Source organism: Rhipicephalus microplus, chromosome 6 (assembly GCF_043290135.1).
Source record: "Rhipicephalus microplus isolate Deutch F79 chromosome 6, USDA_Rmic, whole genome shotgun sequence".
NCBI lineage: Eukaryota > Metazoa > Arthropoda > Arachnida > Ixodida > Ixodidae > Rhipicephalus > Rhipicephalus microplus.
In genome coordinates this window covers 190,263,314-190,275,696 of record NC_134705.1, presented here as the reverse complement: position 1 = coordinate 190,275,696, position 12,383 = coordinate 190,263,314, and the positions used below count along the sequence as shown (strand labels likewise).

Sequence of the window (12,383 nt, the reverse complement as noted above, 5' to 3'; positions counted from 1 at the left end):
GGCGCCAAATGACGTATGCCATCATCATCAGTGGCTGGAAAGAGCAGACGACATTATTGCAGCAGTTTTCGGGGGTGCAATAATTACTCGAGGAAAAAAAGAAATAGTATTTTTGTTGGGCGATGTGGGGGGTGCGAGAATTGTGCGAGTGCGAGGATTACGCGAGTAAATACGGTATATCAAACATTCGCAAGTGAGTATAATGTCGAACTGGGATTTGAATCAGGAATGTACAGTACACCGTAAGTTTTGCTAAAATGGGCTCCGTTCTCTTTTCTATAATGTACAGTTTTCATTCCATATTACTACTGTGATATGCTGCTTGCATTTGCTACTTTTTCACTTGAGGGAGAAAACTTGCCGCGTCAAAAGAATGTGAATTGTTTGATATTCAGGAAAGGACTCATTTCACTAGAAATAAAATTGAAATGTTGAAATTTATGCACCAATATACATGCAAGTTTCAGCAGCATCAGTTTAGGATTTAAAAAAAAACCTTTTAAAGTGCAGTGTATCCCCTTAAAATTTCTTACCAATGCAGTGTTCTCACGCACGCAAATACGTTTTGCTGTTACAAATCTGTTGCAAAGTTTGCTGAATGGTTTGTTTCTTTTCTTTTTTTTCTGCATTCGTAGTGAACAATGGTCTCATCGTTCCACAAGTAAAGAGTTTCACAAGAACCTTCTTTGTTGTTCCCCAAGGTGCAGGGTAAGTGTGCAGCCTGACGTGTTTGCCTCATCAGTTTCCAATCATGCCTGTAATTTTTTTTTTCACTATTTGTTTTACCGTGATGCATCATACACTTTCCTGAAGAAGAGTTGTTCAATGTCAGGTAAAAAAAGAAAATCGTTCGAAATAATCATCCAGGTTCTGGCTTTAAAAGTTGTTAGTCACATAAAAGTAATTTTCTCAGTTTCAGTAGACTGTACATATGTGGCTCTCAACATACTGCCAAATCCTGTTAAATGGAACCTTTAAGAAATGGAAATAATGTGTTTTGTTTAATGAGAGTTTTGTTTTATTGGAGTGAACTAGAGCACAGAAAACTGCCATATGCAGAAATTACCAATTAAAGATGGTTCAGTTTAAGTCGAGCCAAGTTTATTACATGTTTCAGATTCGATTACATGGTTGGAATAGTACAGGAGGTCCTAAACTTTCAGAGAAACTTACAGGGGGACCTTTTATGGCGACATGAATTGGGTAATTACAAACAAAAGAAGTGCAGCAAAAGGGGCGAATTTGGGAGCAATGAATAACGAGCTTAATTAACGATAACAGTGCAATTATTGCATAACATGATGTAAATACTACTGATAAAATTTGACATGAAAATGTTTTATAGCAGGGGATAAAACTAGAACAATGCAGTGTTAAAGAACTGTGCGTGAAAAATGCAACTAGTAGTTGCATAAGTTGTACATAGGCAAATGTTAATAATAAAAAACTAACACAGATATGTTGAAAGCTATTAACAGTTAATTTCTTTAACCAAAGTTCTGTTGTACATTTCATTTGATGATACAAACTTGCTAATATCATGAATGCTGGGCGATGGACGTAGTTTTAATGTACAACCAAGAAGTGCCATTTGTTCAAAAGGCCATTCAACAGGAAATTTGTAGCTCCATTTGAAAAGTGCTTTGAATTGTCTGTGGAATTCACCGTATGCCTATTGTGTTACTATTATATATTAATAATCTTGTGTTTTCATATTACGAAAGTTACCTATCATGTGGGCTAACATTGCGCTGCATTTGTAGACTGCTTGAAGGCTGAAATATCCGATGCGAGAGATGCCTGGTATTCATTGTGCAGCTCATCACTTCTTGGCTTGTAGAATCACCTTGGAAAGATCCTTAAGAGCACGGTGTGACTGTTTTTCTTTGCATTGTCGCAGGTTTTCCATCATCAATGAAACACTATTTGTCACGGGTGGAACTGATGATCAGATCAAGGTGAGTAAGCTCTTCTCACATTCTAGTGTTGTTGTTTTTTCCCCTAGAGACAAAAAAAGAAAAGAAAAATACCATCAGTTGTGTCCAATATACCTTGAACTCTTTTGAACATCACAATGCCGCCATGGTCGCATCCCTGTTGTTACCGTGGTAAAGGTTGTTGATTTCTCCTCATACGCGAGTTCGATTCGTGTGCCGAACGTTCCTTTGCCATGCGATTGCACAACCACTCTTTGCCACCTTAGTTTCATCTGGTCTGCATTCGCAGAGTGCGAAAAACATGTGAGAAAAGACACAGGGCATCAGTGCGAATGTTCTGTGTGTGTGTCTTTTCTCTTGCCTGTGTGTGTGTCTTGTCTGGTATGTTTTCAAGTTCCACGCACGAAAACTTTTTTTGGTGCTTAATCGGCTGGCCTATTACCAACATAATTGTTTTGTTAAAGGGCAGCGCTCCTTATGCTGTGGGTCATTCCCTCCTACGCAGTACAGTTTAACCCCTCTATTAGAGGCATGCTCCAGGCAGCAGTTATTGTCTTTTATATGGGATGTCTCTCATAAGCAGGGTACTACTTATGCATTTTCTTATCAACCCGTATATTACTGTAGGCAAACTGGTGTCTCTTATACCCATTTGTATAGCCGTGTCTTCTTATAGCCGTGTCTCTTATAATGGAGTTTGAAAGTTTATTTAACATAAGACATGTATTGATTACAAGAAACACACTTTTGGGACCCAGCAGATCTGTTGAAGGGTCCCTAACAAAGATATCTGTAGTAAATCATTTAAAGAAGCTGTTCAAAAAACACTAAAAAGGAACAGGAGTGTGTAAATCATGCAAAACAAACATGTACTGTACAAAAGAAAATGTCAGCAAATTAAAGTTTTTTCAGTGATACCTTTTAATGAAATGCATCTTGAAGGAAAAGGAGGAAAGAAAAAAAAAGGAACAGAAAACTGTGACTGTAGTAGTAGTGGTAGTATGTAGCCACCTCTAGTTTGTGAGTTGTTTAATAGATGGCGTTGTGTGTATATGCATGTTTTAAGAAGAGTGTAACTAGATGAATGAAGTGAATTATGATGAGTGGGGCAAAGCATCCGTTTGTTTGCACGTCCGTCCGTCCGCCCGTGTTTGTACTTCTGCCCGTGCTTCTGTGCGTCCCGACGAGCAGAGGGACACACGGGCGGGCAGTTTGCCCCACTCATCATCATTCCCTCCGTGGATATGCTGTAATTTTTTGTACACTCAGCTAGTACTAATTCCTCAATATTGTGTGGAGATATGTTGGGTATAACAAGATCTGGTGAGTGACAGTTTTGTGCAGTGTTTCCTTCTTTTCTTGCAGTAATTGAAGTAGTAGCACAATTTGAACAAGCCAGAGTTTTGGAATGTCGCGTTTCTGCCGCCTCCGTTACAAAATCACACAAAATCTATGTTAAAAGAATAGTATTCGGAAATTGTTTAGGACGTTCTCACACCGCTATTTAAATTATCAGCTTTTCCAGGCTTTCGATTTATGCAACAGAAACAAGTCACAGATGGAATTGCTGTTTTTTTTGTGTGTGTGTGTGTGTGTGTTTAGCTTTGTGGCGCGCTGTACAGCTGAACATCTGGCTTTGCTTTTAGTATCTTTATGTGCAAGCTTTATGTGTCATGTAGAGAGTCCTGTCAGATTGGAACACATCAACGAAACTTTTGAGTATAACGTCTGGTTTGCACAATTGCTCGAGGCAGTCGCATTGTGTCCCTGCGAATGCGGCTGCTAGATGTAATATGGCTAAAATCTAAGCAGCTGAGTTTAAATTGGGCAGACAACACGAACTGAAGACATAGGTGGAGACTATAACATGCATTGCTTAGCCCTGAGCTCTTGTGTTTCAATCTGTGGACACTGTAGTTGTGTCACACATCGTATGATTTATTGCCAATAATTTGTTGTTGTTTTTTCTCATTTCTGGTTTACTATTTGCAGCCACATTTCCGCTAATGTAATGCCCTACAGAGCTCTTAGCATACCTAAAGAAACTTGCTTTGTCAGTGCTACTTTAAACGGTTGTGGGCAGTTGTTTACGAGGTACCAACCATCGGTGCCATGTTTCTGCAGGCATACCCCACACCTGAAAACACGCTGCCGGCCCCTACGCCGACCCCGTCTCCGGTGCCTGCTCCGGTGCCGACTCCAGTGCTCACACCGGCAGCACCACTTGCAACGAACGAGCGGGAGAGTATATTGGTGCAACTGTGCGCAGAGACGCGGATGAACAGGGCTTTCGCAGAAAGGTCAGTATTTGTCGTTGACAGTAAAACTTGTCACTTGAGCTCACACAGCTTGAACTGTCACAAAAACTCAACTCCTCAGTTCCCCATTATACTTCCAACAGTGGATGATTTCTAACCTGAGCATAAATCTGTCTAAGATAGATAAAGATTTCTTTGGCAGCTGGTGTTCCTGGTGTTCCTAATTTTGGTCACTCGCAGTCAAGCAGATTGGTAGGGCTACTTAAATTTCGATGTGTTTACCCCACTCATCATTCCCCCCCCCCCCCCCCCCCAAAAAAAAAAAAAGAAAAGCTCCAACGACTGAGTTGTGAGTGGGCAGTTTTACATTATTTCGGAGATACTATATTGTATGTCATCTTTTGTTCATCTAACGTGTATGCCTAAAGCTTTCTTATAAAGACACTCTATTCCCCTTCATTGCCTTTCTGTTTTGTGTGGCAATAAACAGCATACTGTCTGAAATAGTGTCCGATCTTGCGGCGCTTTCTCTGGAAAGCAGGCAGACATTTTCAAAGCGACTTTTTGACCTATGCTCGTTGGCCGATTGGAGGGAGGGGGATGCTCGCAACACTGCTTATTGCCTGCAACCTGCAATGACAATCGTGCCGGTGAAAGTTGAAAACTGGAACCACATGAAGTTTCTGCAGGCTCCATTAGGATTTGTTCAATAATGAAACAATTACTGGTAACAGTCACTTAGAGCTTACAAATTGTCAAGTAAAGTGTTATCACCCCAATCCCGCGAGCGGTGTTAAGTAAGCCTGGGAAACCATTGCAGTCGAGAGGAAAACTTGGATCAGTTACCAACACTGGTGTCGGGAAATGGACTGTAGGGGTTCCATTCATGCTAAGTGTTCAACTTGAACAAACATGACACATGCTTGATAGAAAAGCAGCAGGTTTCTGCCTTTTTTCAGTCATGTTTAGGTGTTCGGGTGACTCGCGCTTTCACAGCGTAGGCAGGCAGAGGAACGGGTTTCCGGCAATACGAGCGGGTGCCTCTTTGAATGCATGATAAAAACAGCAAAAATTGCTCTCTGATGCAACGCAAAGCTGTCAAAAGTGCATCAAATACACTTTTAAAGTATTTGAATCCTACATGCAAGTTTTTGTTCCTGCCAATAGATCGAACCGCATCGCTGTTGGGTGACGCTAGCGGTTGTACTTTCAAAACTTTGAGAGGCAAATTAACAATATGATTCCCTTTTTATTCAATAAAAACCATGCTTGTTGCCGCCGGCTTGACGAAAGGTCTTCTTGATTTCACTGCTGTACAAAAATTTTCTGATTGGCAACATTCTGTTTGAAGCTCGCGTGAATGGCTATATGGCTATGCAAATGTGGCAATCAACTTTAGTGCTTTAATGAGAGAACATTTCCACTTTTCGTTCTGCAAATTTTTAAAAAATTGCTTTTCATTACAGGTGTATGGAACAGAACGAGTGGAACTTGCACAAGGCACTCCTAGTATTTGCCGAACTAAGCGTGAGTTTGCATGCAGGCATCTTTTCTTGTTGAAAACTCAGTTCTGTGGTGCTGGTAAAAACACCTTGATGGCCCATGAGTGAACCTTCTGTATATGATGGAATAAATGAATATACAGCAGACTCTCAGTAAACGGAACCTGAAGGGACCGGAAAAATATGTTTCATCTAACAGGAGTTTCGTTTACCGAGAGGTGAACATGGGTACAGAATACAAGCCCGAAACCAAGCATTGCAGAAGGAGTAGTTCTGTTTAAGCAGTAGTTTTGTTTACGGGGAGTCTACTGTACTAAAGGAAGTGTAATAACACTTGTGGTCAACTTTTACGTTTGTGTTTCAATGAATAATAGCTCTGAGTAAGGTATTTTCATGTCAATTACGGCCAATGTAAACAATATAAAATGCCTTCAGCTAACTTTCTGCATCTGTTACTAACCTAATTACACTTTTTAAAAATGCATAACCCTGTTCCAATTGTCTCAGTGGTCACTACACAGGGCCATGCCGTTTGGAACATTCCATATGCGTACTGCTAATTTGATTTGTTCTCCATAAGATTGTTACAAAACTTTATTAGTATTGTATAAAATATGCATAAATCTATAAAATTGCGTGGAAAAACCTTGGACCATCTTCCTGAAAGGAACCCTGATGGAATGCAAAGCAGGAGTGTTGCACACGGGTGGCATCGTGGGTTGAACGGCGCTAACGCTAGTGCTGCGGTCAGCGCTGGAATGTTCGTTTGAAGCAATGGCTGGCCTAGCTTTTGTAGGTGCCACATGTTTCAACATGTACGTTAGGTGCACGTCAGGTTTATTGTACGTGAACCGACAAGTCTGTGGTGTAGCGAGCGGAGGTTGCGGTAGGTGTTGGGGGCAAACGGACGAGGCGGTAGCTGCAGGTGCCACAGCGAGCGCACGGCAGGTGAGGGAGAGAGTGACGTCGGCGTGCACTATGAGGGGAACAGACGTCAACGTGCAGCAGTGGTGTGACCTACTTGGCGCCGTGCCAACACCTGTGGTGTGTTCGTGCGGGGGGAAAGCGTTATACAAGCTAGTCGGAGTGCTGCTTCGCATCTAATAATGCGAACCTATTGGAATGGCATTTGGAATGTACCTGTAGGAACATGTTTTTTGTGTGTCTATAAAAATGGGGATATCAATGTATGTGCCACCTTATTTTGGCATTATTTTGGCGTTGTATGCCAGGCTCATGTATTCCTTGAGGTGGTGTACTCTGTGGCTAACTGCAACATCCTCTTTTTTTTTCCCACAGGCTCGAGGAGCAATACCCCCAGAGGCATTTCAGAGCTGAGCGCATCATCCTCAACCATGGCTATCATAGTTAATGGCAATAAGGCGAATGGGCTGAGAGCAGCTACTGTTAATTTCATGTAAATAAATGCTTTTTAAAGAAACATCATGTAAATAATAAGCCATCAGGCGATACCCAAGTGTTAATGATGTACATAGGATGGAAAGAAGAAAAAAAAAACAGGTGCGCAACAAATCTTGTGACACAATAAACACATCTCACTAAATGTTGTCTTGTTGGTGTCATCAATGCTAAGCAATAACTTATGGTAGACAGCTGGGCCAGATAAAGTGACTATAAAACCAGCACATGGAAAGTAAGTATGAAAAGAAAATAGGGTAGAGTAGTGCGCAGTGGCAACAATGCTCTTGACCAAGTATGGCAATGTAATTTAATAGACGCACTTCACACTGTGGCTCATTAAAGTCACGCGAGAAATCTCCAATCGCACAACATTATGACTTGTGCAACATGCTTTTTTGCTTTTAAGTGTTGCAGAGAGTATGACGTGCTGTCAGCTTCGTGCTTTAGAAGCGAACGCCACATGTAACAGGCAAGCTGGGCACAAGGCAGGCCTTTAAACATGCCTGAATGGGTTGGCCCCTGTGGCTGAAACAACCTTCTCCTGTTCGTTCTTTTCTCCGTCTGAGGCTTGTGTTAAATGCCCCACTTTCGCTGATCAATGAAGGCCACAGCAGCAAGTAACTTGTAGACATGTCCACTGTTAAAAGGAACACCTGAGCGCACAGCATGCTCAGATTTTGCAACCCTGCGGAAAGATAGTAGCTTACATATGCATAAGACACATATGCATATGCATAAGATGGTTGGAAGTTCCGACTCCTTTTGACTCACTGGGCATGTGCTTGCAAATTGTTTTCGTAACCACGTGCTCTTAGAATGCGAGCAGTGTTGGTGTGCATTCGAGTGTTCCCTTTAACAGTGTTCGGTACTGTACAATAAAGGCAGCAGCAGTGAGCGAAGTGGCTATGCTCTATGGCTCCAATGCAAACGTGGCGATTAAAGATCAGAGAGTGCGTGCCTACGAGCCATCTCTTATCATCCCGATAAGTCTAAATCTTTGTCTGACGTCACATCTTGCAACGACGTGTCCAGTTTGCGTATTTCCCGAGCTAAAGATTCTCTGTAGAGTTGGCTTCCCCGCAATCAAGGGTCGAAACGGGTGAAAAATGTTGGGGCCCTTATCACCCCCGATAAAGCTAAACTTTTGTCTGACGTCACACCTTGCCGTGGAAGGCGTACTGTGCATTTGTTCTGGCTAGATGGCGCTATAGCCGGCGCCCTATTTAAAAGGTCCAGCAATATCAATCTATCAATCCAGCTATAAGGCCCCTGGTGCGTTGGCTTCCCCGCAATGGTTGGTCGAAACTAGCGAAAAAAGTTGAGGCTCTTATCATCGCCGATAAGGCTCAACTTTTGTCTGACGTCACACCTTGCAACGATGTGTTCAGTTCGCTTATTTCCCGAGCTAAAGCTTCCCTGAAAAGTTTGCTTCACCCCAACGAATGTCGAAAAGTCGTCGAAAATGTTGAGCCTTATCAGTGGTGATAAGGGCTCCAACTTTTTTCGCTTGTTTCGACCATCCACTGTGGGTAAGCCAACTTTCCTGGAAGCTTTAGCTCGGTAAATATGTACACTCGGAACATCGTTGCAAGGTGTGACGTCAGACAAAAGTTGAGCCTTATCAAGGGTGATAAGGGCTTCAACTTTTTTCGCTAGTTTCGACCATTTGTTGCGGGGAAGCCAACTCCTCGGGGAAGCTTTAGCTCGCGAAATACGCAAACAGGGCATATTGTTGCAAGGTGTGACGTCAGACAAAAATTGAGCCTTATCAGCCGTGATAAGGGCCCCAACTTTTTTCGCTAGTTTCGACCATACACTGCGGGGAAGCCAACTCCTCGAAGAAGCTTTAGCTCGCGAAATACGCAAACAGGGCATATTGTTGCAAGGTGTGACGTCAGACAAAAATTGAGCCTTATCAGCCGTGATAAGGGCCCCAACTTTTTTCACTAGTTTTGGCCATTCATTGCGTGGAAGCCAACTTTTTGGGGAAGCCTTAGCTCGGTTAATAGGCAAACTGGGTCCATCCTTGCAAGGTGTGACGTCAGACAAAAGTTTAGCCTTATCAGGGGTGATAAGGGCTTTAGCTTTTTTCGCTAGTTTTGACCATTCATAGCGGGGAAACCAACTTTTTAGGGGAAATTTAGCTCGGGAAATACGGAAACTGGACACATCGTTGCAGGTGTGGCGTCAGGCAAAAGTTGAGCCTTATCAGAGGTGATAAGAGCCCCAACTTTTTCGGCTTCTTTCGACCAGCCATTGCGGGGAAGCCAACGCACCGGGGGCCTTATAGCTGGATGAATGGGTGAATGGATGGATATATTGACATGACTGTACCGTTTCGATAGGGCGGCAGCTTACGCCACCTAGCCGGAACAAACGCACAGCCCACGCTCTACGGCAAGGTGTGACGTCAGACAAAAGTTGAGTCTTATCAGGGGTGATAAGTGCCCCAACTTTTTTCTCTGGTATTGACCAGTTATTGCGGGGAAGCGAACTTTTCAGGTGAAATTTAGCTCGATAAATACTGAAAGTTGACACATCGTTCAAAGGTGTGGCGTCAGACAAAAGTTGAGCCTTATCAGGAGTGATAAGGGCTTCAACTTTTTAGACTGATTTTGGGCATGTTTTACGGTGAAGCAAACATTTCAGGGGGAACTAAGGCGGAAGCCACGCAGCTTGGTCGGTCTGTTATAGTCGAAAAAGTTGAGGCTTTAACTCAACGGAGGAAGGGGGGGGGAGATAGATGGTGTACTGGGCCTCCCTTCCCCGAAATTTTGACCCGGGGTGAGTGACAATGCACTTTCCAGGTGATACCTATATATATATATATATATATATATATATATATATATATATATATATATATATATATATATATATATATATATTTAATTTTTTATTAAAAATGGACAGGCTCGGCCGTGATATCTTTAGACCCAACGGGCCCAGGTTCTAGGTTGACAAAAATTTGTGTCGACACAAACACTCGAAATTCCTCAGCAAGGTCATGGCAGGCCTTCTTACGTCTCAGCAATTCAAACCATCAACCTTTTTGTTACGAACTGAGCATCACACCCGCTCAGCTACCGACACGACACAGAATGCACTGATTAAAAAGCGTGTGCACGCGTTACCGCAGCTTAGGGTTTAAAATAAAGAGTGCCCTTGCGTGTTGTAGCGTCCATACAGATACCACCGTCACCGTCCTGGTTTTTCTTTCTTACCCTGTTCTTTTTTTTTTTCCTTCTTAGTCGTGCTGGCGGTGCTGGGGAGGGGTTGAGGGGTGACAACACCTGGGAGCACACATCACTGGGCTTGCCACCTATCCAGTGGCGTAGCGAGGGGCTGACACACTGGGCCCATTGCTCCCCTCTCAATTTTTTTTTTTCGTCATGGCATACATAGCGCAGAACGACCACAGGTCTGCCCACCAATCTCCACTTCAGATCAAAGATGTCCTCCCCCCACTCCCGAAAAAAGCTTTAGCATAAGTTTCTGCACTTTCTTAGGAGGAAAAAAAAACGCGCATCTGCGGAGGGTGGAGCGAGGGGGTATCAAAGGGCATTGTTGTACCTCTCAACATCAACATAATAATGCACGCACATACAAACATACAAAGACATCACTCGGCGCAAAACTAGTCTGCTGGCTAGGGCACGGTTATTTTAATCTTCGCACTAAGTCACACGAGCGTTAATGGGATTGAGTATGCTGAACAAAAAAAAAATATTTGCCACCGATCTAAAAAAATTGGGTGCCGACACCCACACACACAATCCCTTCATTTTAGAAATAAGCTCGTGAAAAACGATTATCATAATGCGTGTTTTACACAAACTGCAATGCCTTGAGCTTCCTTGAACGGCCGCACCTTGAACTGGTGGGCTAACAATACGCCAACCGCTTCTCTCTCCCCCTCAACGCCTTCCATGGTTCATGGTTCCCAAACCACTATGCGCGGCCCCTGGAGCTAGTAATGTTCCCAGGTGGAACAAAGCCCCTCAAGAAGGGGTACCGAACTGCTCTCTCGCGTATTTGTTTGTGTCGACTTCCGCCATATTCTTGCTTGCGATCCCGGTTACTTGTGTGTTCGCTGTAGATTTAAAACAGCTCTTTTGTTGCTTAAACCTCAAATCGATGCGACCCAACGGCCTAACGGGCCACTTCGCATTCAAGCGAGTTACAGCGCTCGCTGGTTGGAGAACTGCAGTCAGTACAACCTTACAAGCTCCGCCCACAGACTTCGCTGTTTTCTCCATAGTTCCTCCAATGGATACTTCAAAAGACCCCGCAACACAGAAAACTATCAGGAAACACTGCCAATCGCTAGTAGAGTCTTCTGAAAACACGTGAACTAAATATTGCAACGCGGCCAGTAATTTGCATTTGCAAGTCAGCTTATCTATAAATTCCTTCTTCCTCTATCGACCTATGATGCCATAAATCCAAAGTATGAGTCAGAGAACACCTACCACTTTACCACGTCCATTGGCGGATTTGAGCCTCGTGAGCGGTGTAGTTACCGCGGCCGCCGTGGAGTGGCACTACATGCCCGCGCGCACGATCACACTAAATGAAGGCCGAGCGCTCGAAATAAAAAGAAAAAAAGACGAAAAAATAAAGCGCTCAAAGAACTTATGCGCGCCGACGCCCGGATCCCCCACCCTTCTTTCCCCATTTTCACCCTCCCCATCTGCGTAGCTTTAAAGGCACTCGTTTGTAATGATAGAGAGAGAAAGCGTTTAAAGCGCGCGGGAAATATGTAACTCGATGGGCATTAGGCCCCCTTATCAAATCCTTTCGATCATTATCTGGAAAGTGTTGCAGAGCGCCTTCCAGGTGGCATGTTCTAAAGAGATGGAGCCGATAAATGGCATAGCTGCAACTTGCACTGTTCGCGCATATATGTAGTTCACACGCGCTCGTGACGACGCAGTAGATTCCACACGTGCGTTTCATCATAGATAGCAATAAAATTTTGAAGAATGTACTCACTCCTGCTTGTTCCTTGTATGCTGTGCCTGATAACAATAGCAGCCTCCGAGAACTGTTTGACTGCCAGCTCATCATCACGAAAATTAACCCTATAGATATATGCGATATCTGTTCCTCGTGAATTGAGTAAAATGCACCCTGTCGCCGTTCCTACTGCCCACCTCAACCCCTCTTTTCTACGTACCCCCCCCCCCCCCAAGGACAGCAATTATGAAGCAAGAATACGCTCGAGTAACCGCAGCATCAAAAACAATGCTTTGATGCAACAG

General features: G+C 43.5%; 1 protein-coding gene across 1 annotated transcript in view; it reads left to right on the top strand.

The window, feature by feature from the left end:
• Positions 1 to 7,261, top strand: part of LOC119166954 (nuclear RNA export factor 1-like) — a 42,001-nt gene extending 34,740 nt beyond the window's left edge. Inside the window, exons 20-24 of the mRNA XM_037418349.2 lie at positions 636 to 708; positions 1,901 to 1,958; positions 4,062 to 4,237; positions 5,662 to 5,722; positions 6,997 to 7,261. Coding sequence (XP_037274246.2) covers positions 636 to 708; positions 1,901 to 1,958; positions 4,062 to 4,237; positions 5,662 to 5,722; positions 6,997 to 7,035 — 407 coding nt within the window. The 3' untranslated portion in view covers positions 7,036 to 7,261. The remainder of the gene's footprint in view (positions 1 to 635; positions 709 to 1,900; positions 1,959 to 4,061; positions 4,238 to 5,661; positions 5,723 to 6,996) is intronic.
• The last annotated feature ends 5,122 nt before the right edge of the window (positions 7,262 to 12,383 follow it).